The sequence below is a fragment of the Ruditapes philippinarum genome, unplaced genomic scaffold (genome assembly GCF_026571515.1).
Source record: "Ruditapes philippinarum isolate M1 unplaced genomic scaffold, ASM2657151v2 ctg8846_1_1_1_1, whole genome shotgun sequence".
NCBI lineage: Eukaryota > Metazoa > Mollusca > Bivalvia > Venerida > Veneridae > Ruditapes > Ruditapes philippinarum.
In genome coordinates, this window is record NW_026865926.1 from 1 (window position 1) to 15022 (window position 15022).

General features: G+C 31.5%; 2 protein-coding genes and 1 long non-coding RNA gene across 3 annotated transcripts; all 3 read left to right on the plus strand.

Annotated features, from left to right (window-relative positions):
• The first annotated feature begins 3146 nt into the window (after positions 1–3146).
• On the plus strand, positions 3147–4689 carry LOC132730754 (uncharacterized). Its single transcript, XR_009625793.1, has 4 exons — positions 3147–3277; positions 3636–3715; positions 4182–4250; positions 4535–4689. It is a non-coding gene; the product is annotated as an uncharacterized LOC132730754 (long non-coding RNA).
• Positions 4690–5458: 769 nt separating this feature from the next.
• Positions 5459–7523, plus strand: LOC132730761 (ectin-like). The gene is made up of 4 exons (XM_060716751.1): positions 5459–5541; positions 6298–6468; positions 6836–7000; positions 7390–7523. Exons 1-4 carry the CDS (start codon positions 5487–5489, stop codon positions 7521–7523), a joined length of 525 nt encoding a protein of 174 aa, XP_060572734.1. The 5' UTR covers positions 5459–5486.
• Positions 7524–9273: 1750 nt separating this feature from the next.
• Positions 9274–11094, plus strand: LOC132730753 (angiopoietin-2-like). Its single transcript, XM_060716741.1, has 4 exons — positions 9274–9407; positions 9880–9976; positions 10435–10593; positions 10745–11094. Exons 1-4 carry the CDS (start codon positions 9303–9305, stop codon positions 11014–11016), a joined length of 633 nt encoding a protein of 210 aa, XP_060572724.1. The 5' UTR covers positions 9274–9302; the 3' UTR covers positions 11017–11094.
• The last annotated feature ends 3928 nt before the right edge of the window (positions 11095–15022 follow it).

Genomic DNA, 15022 nt, shown 5'->3' on the forward strand with positions numbered 1-15022 from the left:
ATTTATTTAGTGTTCATGCGAAGTAAATTAGTTATGATAACATGTAAACTAGTTTTGACTTTCAGCTATTCACTCACTGTAACCTTTGGATAGGCATAATGTCACTTTAATCAAATCGAGTCTATTATTTTTTAATTTTGTCGTTTTCGGCGTTCTATAGGAATTCCGCTTTTCTTTATATTACCAGGGATGTACGCAAATATTTATACAATTGTAAATGATTACGCTTATGGTTTTACTTTGTTAAGAAAATGAACATACAATAAAGAAACAACTTTTATGCTGAATAATTATATTTTGCTTTTTTAGATGCTAGCCCTCTTTCATTGCATTTAATTACCGCAACCTATGCGCGGCTAATGTAAGAAAGTATTTTGCCTAAAAGAAGCATTTTAACAACAACAACATCAACTGTAAGGGAAATGGCAAAACTAAAAAGACACATAATAATACTTAGTAAGCATGATGAACCTACGACATGGAAATTAAAGATTATTTTATCGTGACATTCCATGACGTTTTTAAATTCTATGCTAGTAGGCCAGTGATAGTAATAACGTGATGTAAAAAAGCTATGTGTTCAACGATAGGGAGAAAAATCTTTCCACTTTAATCATCTTATTTGTCAAAAATATATTTTTTTCTGTTAATGTTTACGAATGCTTCACACATACCCTGTCGTCATAGAAATAGTTTTTTATTACACTCGTTATATGGCTTGGCATTTTCTCAAAAGTCTACAGTTATAAAAAACTATATTTGATATGATGTTTCATTCAATTCAATTTAATTCAAGCTTATTAGAACTATTAGCCTATTTACAACAGTTTTACACAATAATACAAACAACATGTGAGTATCTTAAATCAGAAATATATGCTTCTGAATTTTCACTATCGTACAACACTAAAAGATGTGTAGAGAGGATTATTTTTAGGTTTCAATGATATACCCACTATCTTAAATTAGAAATGACATGCTTCAGAATACAGCACGATGCACCGTGCTTTTCATATTTCAGAATAAGTTTCATATTTCCACTCTTACTTTACCTAACATATGATTCCGATCTTCAATTACACTCTCCGTATATAAATAATTTTCAAAGCTATCCGAGAAGGTTGCTCGTTGCATCGTAACGTGTAACCTAGTAACAGAAATGATATAGTTATATACAGATTCATAATTATCTGTCGTTTATAAGTTATGACCGATGCTTGTCTCTAAAAAAGCTTGATGCTGATCTAGAAATGTAATTGCAATTGATACAAAACCTACGCAATATCAATGCTTTATTTTTTAATGGATCTTCTCCGGCATAATGTGGAATGTCAAGCCGACGTCCACATGATGCCTTAACGTACACACTATTTGTATAAGTGCCCACAAAGTCGGCACCGAAATCATCCAGGTTATATTAAATAAGCCATTTTAAATAAAACATGAGAAAAACACGCTTTAAAAAATTTCGTTATCTATTTAGTTCATATGTGTCAAAACTTGCTGATAATTTTTTTATCAGTCGAAAAGGAAATTATAGCAAACACTGTTGGTCTTAAGGATGAGTACGTATTGCTTTAATATATCTTCAAAATGTTTTTCAAAAAGAAAATGCATGTATTTTCAGACTTTAATGCAAATTATATTCAGAAAATAGTTTTCGTCTAATTGGATGAGACTAGCAAAATGTATCTCTCGAGCATGCTGCACCAGTTATGTAAAAATTTCTGGACAAAATGACGGAAGCATTAAAGATCCTGTATGTTTTGTGATTAATATTGTTACTGTGTGTATACCACACTTGCAAAAGTTATATATGTATATAATTATGCAAATAAAATAATTTTTAAACATCGAAGAATATGTAAAATGTGTACTGCAAATATTTTGTGTACATTATATTTAATCAATAAATTATATGCATTCATTTCTTATTGGAAAATTTGACTTAGAATTTATAGAAAATGAATTTCTAATTACCTCTCTTTATTTACACGAAATGTTAAATTCGGCAATATCTTTATAAATAATGCTTGTTGGAACTTACAATATTGACAAAACTTAATTTGAGCATCATATTTATGAAATAAAACCATGAAAAAAATGTGTTACAGGATCTTTAATCACAATAAATTTACATGAAAATCGGATTGATTGATTCTGTACATGAGGAATAATAAAAAAGTGCAATGTCCCTCATGCCTCTTAGCACCGGCTTCAGCGGTACTGAATTTTCATCACTTAAAAGTGTTGGAATCAATGATTCCAAAAGACAAGACAAAATTTACAACACTGAAGTGATGTTAACCTTGTTAAAATTGTGTAATTGATTTGGCCAGCTTTGTATTTGGTCCTTAGTCCGTCCAGACTTTGATATCAAATTACAACAAAAACACCACAAAGGCTGAATGCAAATTTGTTTGAGTAGTCAAAATACACGTACTCTTTCAAATTAAGAAGAGACAAATTCGTGAAACTTATCCAAAACATATTTTATATAATTTTGTTCATGATTATGGACGGGCTAGGATATTTTTAGGTGCTTTTGTAGAGTACTGAGATCTTAGCTCTGAGCATGGCAATTAAGGAGTACAAAAATTGAATAGAAATAGCAAGATGTGTTTACTATGTAAGTCTCATAAGTTTACTGATATACAGCATATGATATGGCCATTCTTTATAGATTTTGTATCTTGTGTAAATATCCACAATGTAGTGCAATATACCAAATATCTAAACTCTGGACTAGTTGCACATAATATGACTGAAATGTGTTTTTATAGGAAGTGAATATATGTATATAGAGGTCAACTAGGCAGTGTTACCTGTCATTTATCTTAGCTTTGGGCATTAAAGTACACATAATAAGACTTACGTGTCTTTTTCTATATATCTTTCTTAAGTCTATATAATCTAAGTGATCTCCAAGTAGGATCAAAATTGACAAATGCAATAGAAAAATGTATCTGAAAGATGAGGAATAAATTGTTATATTAATTGGTACACATATAAAACATCATAGTTCAGACCACTTTTTTCAAAAGGTGTAAAGTTGCTTTTGGGTTATAAATAACCTTTAGTGATCAAGTTAAACATCCTGTAACACATTTTTTTCATGGTTTTATTTCATGGTTGTAACCAACGCTGAAAAGCCTTTGTGATAAGTTTGATAGAGAGAAGACGTAAATTTTAAATATTTAAGATAGTTCTCTGTTTTCCATTTCTATTACATTGTTACTCGTCCTGTCAATTGTACATCTATTTGTTCAAAAGACCGGTATGTATTTATACTTTCCTATCGTTAGCTAAATCATTTACAGGATCTTTGTAGCCAAATATAGCCAAGTGTTCTTAAATCATTTACATTCATTAATTCGTAAAGAAATCAAACTTTAATTGAAAATTTCCAAATTTATTTCCAATTGATATTCAATCCTAATGCTACTACGTACGAGGGATGTTCCAGATAAAGAAATCATACATAAGAAAGTTGATTTCAGAAAACAAAATACAGATAATAATCACAGATTTTATTGAGTCTGTTCCTGGGAAGTAATTAAATGCAATGTGCAAGCCAAATAAGACCTAAGATTTATTAAGAAATGAAAGTGTTTTTTTTGTATATTTTGATGCAGCTGCACTAGAATGTTTCAGCTGTCAGGCTATAAACGATGTTAATATTTGCAACAATACACTGGAATGTAAGGATGGACAGGTGCGTACAGTAGAAACTGAAATCTTAGTGATCTTTTGAGCAAGAATAAGCAAGTCCCGTCTATAATCTGTATTTTAACCTTTCATTTTTCAAAGTACAGTTCTTTATTTGCCTTGTATTTCCTTTACGAGGAAACATAATGTGCTTGACTTGTTTCGCCACAAACATATCAGATCATGTTTATTTTAATGTTTTAAACCCCCTCCCAAAAAGCAAAAAACAAAAAAACAAACCCAAAACAACCATACTATGAACACAGATGGGCTTTGAAGAAAATTAAACACTTTTGTCACATATCTACTCAATGTCTTATGTTCTGAAAAGCTAACTAAGCTAACTAATGATCTAAACATCTAAACTTGATAACCCTTGCAAGTGCCACAGAACTAGGCTTCGTTATTGTTTTGTTTTTGTCATTTGCCAAAGTGACAATTTGTTGTCGTTTTACAAATGAATTCCTTTTCAGGCTTGCTTTCTAAATACTTCGTCGACAAATAAACATCACATGAACGTACTGGGTTGTATCGACAATCAGGTATAATATTATGATAAATCTTTCTTTATATAAAATCGTGGTTTTCGAGTAACAAATATTGATAATAAACACCCATCGTAAGTAAGCTTGTAAAGTTTTGACGTTCTTCGCCTCGTCGTGTCTTGTGTTCAGTTTTATCAGATTCACACACATTTGATGACCTTTTTTGATAAGAAAGTAATGAACCATATCCGATTTTATCTTGCTTGTGTTGCCTTTATACTAATCAGCATAATGTAGTTGTTATTATTAATTCTTCTTCAACATCCTTTTATACGTAACAGCAATGCACAGTCCATGGAGATATTCCAGCCACTATAGTAGGCAGGGATCTTTATACGAGACAAAGAACTGGCTGTCTTGAATGTTGTTCCAGTGATCATTGCAATAAAAATTTATGTGAACATCTGAAACGTACGTATTTTTCATTGAGTGACTTTTCTGATGTTATTCAGTCTATTAATGATGTAGTTTTGAATATTAAGTTCATTTAATTTTAAGTCAAGGTTTTAAAATTTTTCAATATTTTTTTTGTGCGTTTGGTTAACTCTAAATTACATTTTTGTTCTAACACATACAAGCATCTTGAAAATAACCGATATGTCAATTACAATTATTATCTCAGCCCCAATCAATTTCAGCTCAATTATGTATTGATGACGATTCCATTGACTGTGCAAGACTTAACTCCTTGTTCAACATATGCAATGATATCTCTCATGCTAAGAAATTATGCCCTCAGTTTTGTAATTTGTGCAACGTTGGTACGTAACCTATCTCTGACTATATAGTTACTTTTGATAAAATTTATAATTGAAGAAAACGTAACGATGATAACAAATACAAATTGCGTAAAACATATTTTCGAATGGTTTTTACAAGGGATAAAACACACAGCTTTATCTTAGCATGAAGTCAAACAAACTATGTTCTCCAACTTTGAAAAAAATAAATAATCTATTTTTAAAATCCCGAAATGTTTTAAAACTAGTTTAAGCCGATATTTAAAGTCTTACAGCAACTTATCAGCGATGCTTAACTATTTAAAATCTATTTATAATTTATTAATATATCTCGATTAAAGTTTGTTTATATTCAAATTCGAATTTGTGCTAATTCCGTATAGTTGACGGAACACCGTGGTCTGCATGGTCCTCGTGTGACGTTACATGCGAAAAAGGTTTACAGACAAGAACAAGGTCCTGCACAAATCCTGCACCACAATACGGTGGTTAGATGTGTCTAGGAAATATGACAGACAATAAAGTTTGTGAACTGTATCTTTGTCCCAGTATGTTATGAAGGATAAATAATAATTTCGTTTTTCAATCTACAAAATTTGCTTATCGTACATTTTGTCTTTTTGTTTCCAAATAAGATATGTTCAACAAAAATCAGTAAATAAAAATAGTAAAAAAAAATTAAACAAAGACAGAACGCACAAAACAGCAAAATTTGCAGGCTCGAATTGATTGAGCATTATCGTATATTAGTTGATAAAGTGCTGCGACGTTGTGTCCTCATTTTACTACAAGTTAATGACAATCACAATGAAAACAACAATAATGACGCCAAAGACGTCGACATATAAGAACGCGCCATGTACGTACAAATATGCGCAGCATAATGTAAATATACGACAAGCATGTTCAAAGACAGTAGGAGTTAATACAAGCTACCGGGAAAGTCCCTAAAACCACCCAAGTAGATTAAATTAAAAGATCATATTTCACGAGCTTGAAATTCCGTAAACATGTACATACAACAATATATTTATGCTGAACGATATATAAGGATCGAAAATACAACATCTTTGATTAAATGTACGGTTTACGCACATTTAAATGCTAAGTACTTGTAATTATCTTTAGCTCGTAACTTATAGTATTTTGTTCTCTTATTGATTATAGACTACAGATGATTTGCTTTGATGTGAGTAGGGGGTTATATTAACTGCACCATACTGTATAGATTGTGTTTGCTCCGATATTCCTATTACATAAGTATTTTAATCTTTAATGACATTAATTAAATAATCCTAATTCAGTACATGGTGGTTGGGGTCAGTGGCAGGAATGGGGATCGTGTTCTGTAACATGTGACATGGGAATGAAGAGTCGCAGCAGAGATTGTTCGAATCCTCCTCCTAGTCGATTTGGTGATCACTGTTTCGGGCACAATCAAGAGTCACAACTGTGTATGCCTAAAATCTGTTCAAGTACGTGAAATGGAAATAAGAACATAAATTAACAGAAAATATTATGTAATTTATTTTATTTCAGTGATCTTGACCTAGCGAAAATATACACTATCTTTAGAAATTAAATATACTTGTTTTTAAACATACTTATTTCACTAGTATCAACCCCATTTGCATATGATATGTACTTATCGTTTGCATAATATTTTACAGGCATGTGTTGTAATAAAATATGTTTAAACTAAACTCGTATCAAACACTGTACTAACTATTGATGTAAATTGAATATTCTTCAAAACATCAACTAGTTCAACCGTTTGCCTAATGGATTGCAATAAAAAAGTAGAGAAAACCTGTTCAAAGATTGCTAAAACACCCTTTTCAGATGGTGGCTGGAGTGCGTGGGAGACGTGGGGATCTTGTAGTGTAACTTGTGGAAGCGGGATAAAGTCAAGGTTCAGAGCATGTGCAAACCCCAAACCATCCCCATATGGACAGTATTGCGAAGGGGATAACAGTGAAATTGATATATGTTCACATATAACTTGTGGTAAATCAATCAAATGTTTTAATGATAAAACAGCGACAACAACAAAATCCAAAAAAATATTCATTGTAAAATATATTATTTAAATTCATAGCCCGTTTATCTGTTATTTTCAATGCATTTTAGATATTTGTTACATTTGAAGATTTAATGAATTACGAAAATTATATATACACTCTGCTACTGCAAAACTAAAAACGAACTTACTATAGCGATATAGTGGTAATTGCATAGGAATGAAACACATGCGAACTTATTTTCGACAAAATCAACAGAAAAGTATACATTTTTTTCATACACTAGACTGCAGCTAAATTTCACTTTCCATCTGTACCGTAAATTCACCGTTTGATGCAAACTTGCCTGATTTATTTAATTGAGACTTTTTTCAGATTTGAGCCATTGCCAACCAAATCCCTGTGTCCATGGATCGTGTATTGACCTTAGAAATGATTTCTTATCTACATGTGACCAAGGCTTTGAGGGAAGAAATTGCAATATTTGTAAGGACAAAACATGTTTTTGACTTTATATGACAATATATTACTACACTCGATAACAAAATTTTGCTAATTGACATTTACCAAATAATCGTAGTAACTTATTGCATTTTATAACATATCATTGCATGATCGTGCATATATTTTAACAATAATTTAGCAAAACAAAATGTTAGCGTTGTACTTTGTACTTTGAACACAATACAAAACCTCACCAAAAATTTTTAAATAAATAGAAAATGTTTCCCGCAAATGAATTAAAATTATGTTATGTTGATACTGCCTTACACTAATCCAACCAACATGCTTAAAAAGTACTCTTTTACCAATTTATATCTCACAATCATTTTTCAAACTTTCAGCGAATTCGATGTGTAAATCTAGCCCTTGTGTTCACGGAACATGTTTCGAGAACAAGGATGGTTTTGTGTGCTCTTGTACCGCTGGATTTAGGGGAAAATGCTGCAACACAAGTAAATATCTACCAAAATAGAACATTTATTATATATGACGAATGATACAACATGCGAATGTTTGATTCGCTACTACTTCAAACTGAAATTACTGATAAAATACGAGCTTACGAAAAATAAGTTAAACACAATTTGTAGAAGTATAGAAATATATGGATATCCATCTGAAATCAGTTTCTATTGCATACTTTTATTTACATTATCGGTTGCAAAAGAACCATGTCAAAACTATTATCAAACATGTGGAACACAGGCAAGTTCATTATGTCAAACCAAAATAAGACATATTTCTGGAAATCTTTTCGAATGTGCCTAATATAAGAATTAATCATTAAAGAGCTGAACATTCATCATACTAGTTGATATATACAATTAAGGTTTATAGTATATATATTCATATTCATAATTTGATATATGCTCCAAACATGAAACAGTGAATGTACTTTAAAAATATAACTTGTAATTTTACTTTTATCAAAGGTATCGACTTTTGCTCTTCAAATCCGTGTATTCGAGGAAATTGTGTAAACGGTGTAACAAATTACACTTGCAACTGTCCCCCGGGTGTTACAGGCAACATCTGTGAAACAGGTAACGATCTATGCAACCTGTCTAAAATGCGATAACCGCATTCATCATACTGAAATAAAGATAAGAAGAAAAAGAATAGAAAGGTGCGTAATTAAAGAAGAACACTGAGCTAGAAAAATCTTCTTTGTGAAGCCATTTGTATTCGCGTATGACCGCTGACATGACCTTAAAAGAACAACAATGTGAAGATTAACTAATATCCGTGGTAAAATGTTCCCGTTTTTTTTAAACAAAAACGGATGAGTACGGAATATATTTGTCAAATTGTTCTTTGTAGTTCTAAATTATTCTAATCTCATACTCTAAATCATAAGATTCACCTTAGAATATAAATGTTTGATTACAGTCATGAGGTTGATGCTCTTCATTTGTAAAAGTTTTTATGGAGAACTGTCCTTCGCATCTCGGCCTCGGCGTCCCGCATTCAGCTGATTTGTTCAATTTTTGTGCAGTAAAATATTTTTACTAAAACGTCCATTTTCTTTAGGGATTAACTTTAACCTGCAAATATATGTTCCTTACCGTCACCTATAGCATATGTGAGAGGGTTCACAACTCTTGTATCTTTTCAGAATAATCCCCGCCCTGAACAAGGTTTCTTTACTGCGTCCGGAATTAAGTCAGTCTAGCGTGTTGCCTTCTCTGAAAACTCTGGTACATACATTTTATATATACGATCCTTATGATTATAGTGCGTGCTTTCTTTCAGTTGTAGCATCTGATTGCTTTGACATTCAGAAAATGTCTCTTGGTCAAAGAAATGGTATATATGGAATCCGGTTGTGGAAATCTAAAATATATAAAGAAATATACTGCGATTTAGAGACTGCAGGCGGCGGATGGTCGGTGGGTTTACTTATATGTAGTTATCACATTGCAAAATTGAAGAAACTCAGTGAAACCAAATAATTATTTCAAGCAGTGTTGTTTTGTACTTTGACAATAATAATCAAGCAGTAATGATGATTCAAAGTTTATGTACGAGCACAACACCCTGTGCAAATATAGTCTAAAATTGGCTTGTGATATGATTCTTGTATGTAACTGGTTTAAGAGCTGGTCATTTAATCAAATCTTTGTCCAAATCTGAGCAAGGACATAGTTTCTCCTATACAAAAAGTCCAAATCTTACAAAATTTTACTTTGTTAAATTGATATTTACAGCAACTGCGTATATAATAGACATAAAATCCACTATTAGCCGATCAAAATCGGCGTTACAAACGTGCCTTATTATCAAGTTCAATATTATTCACATATCTACGCTAATAATACCATTGTCAGACTCTGAAAATGGAAAGGCTGTTTCTGTTCACAGGTGTTCCAAAGACGGTTTAATGGTTCAGTGGACTTCTACCGGAATCATGTCAATTACTCCGTTGGTTTTGGAGATTTTAACGGCGAATTTTGGCTAGGTATGAACTTGTATTAAAAATAATTAATTAATGAAATATTATCAATGATAATTTTAAGTCTAGAATTTCATTTTGCTTCAGTTGAAACATGTTGTGTTTTTCACCCTGTCATGATAAAAAGTACAAATGGCATAAAGGTACCACCAAGTCCTGTTTAACTGGCAGTTTCTCTATAGCTATAAACAATCGTTTTCAAAACAAAGTAAAAAAGAATTTAAATAAAAACTGTTCAAAAACGAAAATCAATGATTTCTTTTGTTCGTTACACCGACATAAAACATATGTTGTATATGGGTTTCATAAATAATGTCAGATTAAAAGATTGGTTTAACTTTAATAAAATTGGTTGAAACAATCATCAAAATTTATTTGAGAATTGGACAATTATATAAGATAATAATAAAAAGTGAAAAACAATATTACTGTACAGCTGTTTTTTGTTTGTTTTTTTTGTCAAGGGCTTCATTATATATTTGAATTATCATCACAAAACATTACGGAATTGCGAATTGATGTAGAAGCGGCAGATGGTACCAAAGCATTTGAAGTATACAGGAACTTTAGTTTAGACGAAGACGATTATAGGCTCCACATTGATAGAGGATATGGCACTGCAGGTGCAATGTTTACTTGTATACAATTTTGTATGATATTGATATAATTTTTAATATAATCATCGTAATATAATTTCCAATTTTAAAACAAGTCAATCCTCTGACAATAATGAAACGATTCCCTCGCTTATAACTCTGAATTGTACCTTTTAAGGAGATGTAAATGGTTTGTACTACAGTATTGGCCGGCGTTTCTCGACCTTTGATCACGATGTCGATGATTATGATCCAATCAACAACGCACAAATGTGTCACGGAGGATGGTGGTACTGGTATAGTGCCTGCACACAAGTTAATCTTAACGGCGATTATATTACACCAGGAACAGTCCATTCGAGTGATTCAGGGTATACAGGAATAATCTATTATTCTTTCGAAGGAGTGCAGTCACTGAAATCGTCGAGAATGATGATAAGGCGCGTGTAGGCGATGAAATGTTTCATGTTGCATTGTATTAAATAAAGTCTCAATTTACTTTTGGCTTAATTGTCTATCTTATACATGTTTATTATTCAATCGCCACCAATAAAAAGTTTTTGGTAATAAGTCTATATAAAATAAATTTGTCTGATAAGAATTTCGATTAACAGTGCAAAAAAATAAAACTTTCATAAAATGAAGCATTTTGATTTTTTTTTGTATGCTCACCGGCGTCGTCTATTATGGAATACTTTTTATTTTTGCCTATGGAAGGAGCTGTTATTATTAGCAGTTAATTTCATGTTGTGTTAATTAGTTTTATTTTGATTCGTAAAAATCAAGTAAACAAATGCGTTGTTATATTTGTATTTAATAACTTTATGTAAAAAGCATGTGCATTGTGATTTATTTTCACGAAATTGCAGGTTAAGTTTAACAGCTTGTCCCTTAGTTTTAATGACAATACTAAAACCCGGATTTCGAATACCGTTGTGGTCTAGATTGAGGCCGTATCAGTTCATTCATTCATTTATACATTTTCAAAATTTTCCTACAAGAAGAAAGTTCACCTGCAATTGAGTATAAGGATAGGTAATGGAACTGTTGTAAACGATAATCCTATTGATTTTATCCTTATTACATTAATCTGTTGCGCAGAATGGTTGTTTTTACAAAGTGTACCAGTATCCGGATGTTGAAAGCTATCCGATTTTCTGCAATTACTGCTGACACATGGCCATCTATTTTTTATGAATACTTTACCATTAATTTGCATGGCTTGATAAAACTGAACCTGCAGCATTTCATAATTTTGCTGTTTATGGTGTTCTTTTGGGTTTCAGGTTTTCTTTATTGTAAGGGGAAGTAACTCATGTTTACTAAATTATTTGTTCTTTTCTGTCTATCTTAGGTATTACTTATAATACTATGTTTGTTGTATATAATTCACCAGTTGTAAGGTCATCAAAAGCATGTTAATGTTAATGTTAGGATTTCATATTTATTTAATATAAACTGGGAATTATTAATGTTATGTGCATACATGTATATCTTAGACAGTAGTATATTGATATGTTGAGACTTATAATTTTTCTGCATTAAAAGAGATACAGTTATGTCATTATTATTAAAGGGATGAGACTTTCATTTAAAGTTATAAATGATAAAACATGTATTGATTGAAAATGTCCTTAAAACTTGGATCAAGCAATATAATTAATAAAGTCTCAAAAAAATCATATTCTGAATAGTTATTCTATTTTTTTTTCTAACATGTGCATAGTTTGAAAAGGACAGCTTCTGTCTTATCTATTTGTAATGAAGGGACACCGGTCTCAACCTCCAGGTCTCCTGAGTCAACCCGACAACAGACTGTACATAGAGTAGATTGTTACTTGCCCTTGAATAAATTTGTGCACTAAATTTATAGTTGGTGATTTGTGCCACATGAAAACCAACATAGTACAAAAAGTAACTGGGCGCCAGATGAAAACATGAAAATACAATCTACCACAAAGTGGTTTGTTTGTTGCATTTTCATGTTTTTGCCCGGTGCCCTTGATGCAAAATACAAATAAGCCTTCATAAAATTTCTTATGTTGGTCACAGGTTTGAGTTCTGGTCAAGCTCAAAGTTTTTCTCATCCTGTGACTGCATATAAGCATGAGTTCGATTTCCTATGCTCTGTAACATAAGAAATTCACGAACACAAATCGATATAGTGGGGAAATATGTTGTGGTTTAGAACTGTTTCATTATTAAAGAGAAAATGTGTTGCAGGCCGGATAGCTCAGTTGGTCTTCTGAAAGTCATGGGTTCGAGTCATGGTCAGGCAGTTTCAGTCAGGGTTTAGAAGTGGTTTTTCAATTGACACATGTTTGATTCATTTAACAGATTGCATTATTTGAAATGGACAAAGGCAGTATTGCATGATACTTTTAGATCTACAAAGGGCATTTGATACAGTTGAACACACTATACTGCACATGAAGAAGTTGTTTTTCTTCTTCTTCATGAAACTTCAAGCATAGATCTGCCATATATAATGACATTCTTACATGGTTTAAGTATTATCTCTGATAGTAGCTGGTTGATGTGGCTGGTACTCATTCTACTACTGCTCTGAGTACCTATGCTGTCCCCCTGATGTTCATTTTAGGTCCTCTTTTATGTCTAATATATGTCAATTACATGTCTTCAACCCTAAGCAGTAAGCTTTTATTATAATCCACAGGCACGAGTATCAGACCTTGGAAGAAAAAATATGGCCAGATTGATAAAAAACCTGTGTTCATCTTAAAACTGTCAACAACCAAAATAAAATGTAAATAATGACCCCCTTTAAAAATATACTTCAAGTTGATAGTATATTTTTAAAGGGGATCATTATTTACATTTTTTTTTTGGTTTTTATAAACACAGTTTTTTTTATCAATCTGGTCATCTGGTCATATTTTTTCTTCCCAGGTCCGATACTCGTGCCTGTGATTATATGCTGATGACTCAGGAATCCTTGTGTCTCATAAAATAAATCTGAAGAAATTCTTTCTTATAGCATGAGTCTTATAAGATTGCTTAATTGACTATAAATTGTCTTTGCATCTTGGCAAGACAGAGTCTATTCTTTTTTGGTTTAAGTTTCAACTAAAACTGGCCCTAGCCTCCAGGTCACATGTAATGGATCTGCTATAAAGTACACATCTTTTGTTAAGTATTTAGGTGCAAATCTGGATCAAATTCTTTTGGCGTCGCCCTTTGATGCTTTGCATCAATGATTTTCTTGTTATATAATGAAACTAATGTATTGCGGTTGTAACAGGTATTTTAACCAAACATAGGCGCGTTTGAGCGTTAATAAAATAGACTACCAAAGATTTAATTTGTTCCTATAAGTAAAGTATGTACAACTATTTAAATACCGAAAATAAATTTCCGCTATAAACATTGAAAAATGTCTATAACATTTCTGTCTTTTAATTTGTTTCTGTAAATGTTTCATTTGTTTGTGAATTTAAACCACGGTCATATCTCTCTTGGTAAATATCACTACTAGGATACGTTAGATATGGTTTATATCATCACTTAGATACGCTGTTATAGCTTATCTTAAGTTTACTGATAATTCTGTGATATCAATTAAACATAAGTAGATAGTGTACATGCGTGCACGTGTTATGTTATTCTGTGAGGGTAACAATCGTTTGCGTTTGGAGGTCAAAATGTTACTTTCCATAGTCATTGTATGTATGTATTATTAGGGAGTCAATAAGTTTTAAAATATAATGACAGGTTGTCAATATATTTATTATTCTATGACAGTCACTGTACTTCTTAAGACTTTATCAAAGTTCAACTTTAAATAACTGTTTTTATGTTGAAATACACGATTTCCGTAATTATATTGCCCAATACAAAACATGAAATATTGAATTATAACTAAATCAATAAAAATGTTGCAGTGATCTTTGAATATTCAATCCAATCGTTCCAGGTTATTTAAATTTTGAAATAAAAAGAAAAAAAAGAAATATGACTGCAAACAGACGAACAAAGAATACATCACAGGTAAATACAACTAGGATTGTGCCTACGTGCTCATTTGCTTAGAATCAAATATAAATGCATTACATTACTTGTGATCCTGAAAGAAAATAGAAATTGATTGAATTGAATGCAATTTCATCTTAATATGAAATGCGTGTCTTGTTTTGTTATTCATAATCGAGTGTCACAGTAAGACAAATGTATAAAAAACGACACGAAATGTAATTGAAATTATGTTTGCACGAGTAAGGCGAACTTGCAACATCTGACGCGAAATATTTGATTAGCCAATCCGAAACCTTGTTTTTATGAAATAAACATAAATGATTAACGAGTTAAAAAATACAAAAAAACACAAATATAGGATACAGCATAAAATTTATTTGTCGAAGCGTATCTGTTAACAAATTGACCTGACTAGTTACTTCCATAGTCATTTGATCTTTTTAAGTTTAATTCTAGAACAGGC

What these genes read in the sequence shown, in the direction of transcription:
- LOC132730753 (XM_060716741.1), top strand. Translation starts at nt 9,303, where the DNA reads ATGTCTCTTGGTCAAAGAAATGGTATATATGGAATCCGGTTGTGGAAA. An exon ending in CTGCAGGCGGCGGATGGTCG is followed by an intron (nt 9,408 to 9,879) that starts GTGGGTTTACTT and finishes TTCTGTTCACAG; the next exon opens with GTGTTCCAAAGACGGTTTAA. An exon ending in TAGAGGATATGGCACTGCAG is followed by an intron (nt 10,594 to 10,744) that starts GTGCAATGTTTA and finishes GTACCTTTTAAG; the next exon opens with GAGATGTAAATGGTTTGTAC.
- LOC132730761 (XM_060716751.1), top strand. Translation starts at nt 5,487, where the DNA reads ATGTGTCTAGGAAATATGACAGACAATAAAGTTTGTGAACTGTATCTT. An exon ending in TGAACTGTATCTTTGTCCCA is followed by an intron (nt 5,542 to 6,297) that starts GTATGTTATGAA and finishes ATCCTAATTCAG; the next exon opens with TACATGGTGGTTGGGGTCAG. An exon ending in TATGCCTAAAATCTGTTCAA is followed by an intron (nt 6,469 to 6,835) that starts GTACGTGAAATG and finishes CACCCTTTTCAG; the next exon opens with ATGGTGGCTGGAGTGCGTGG.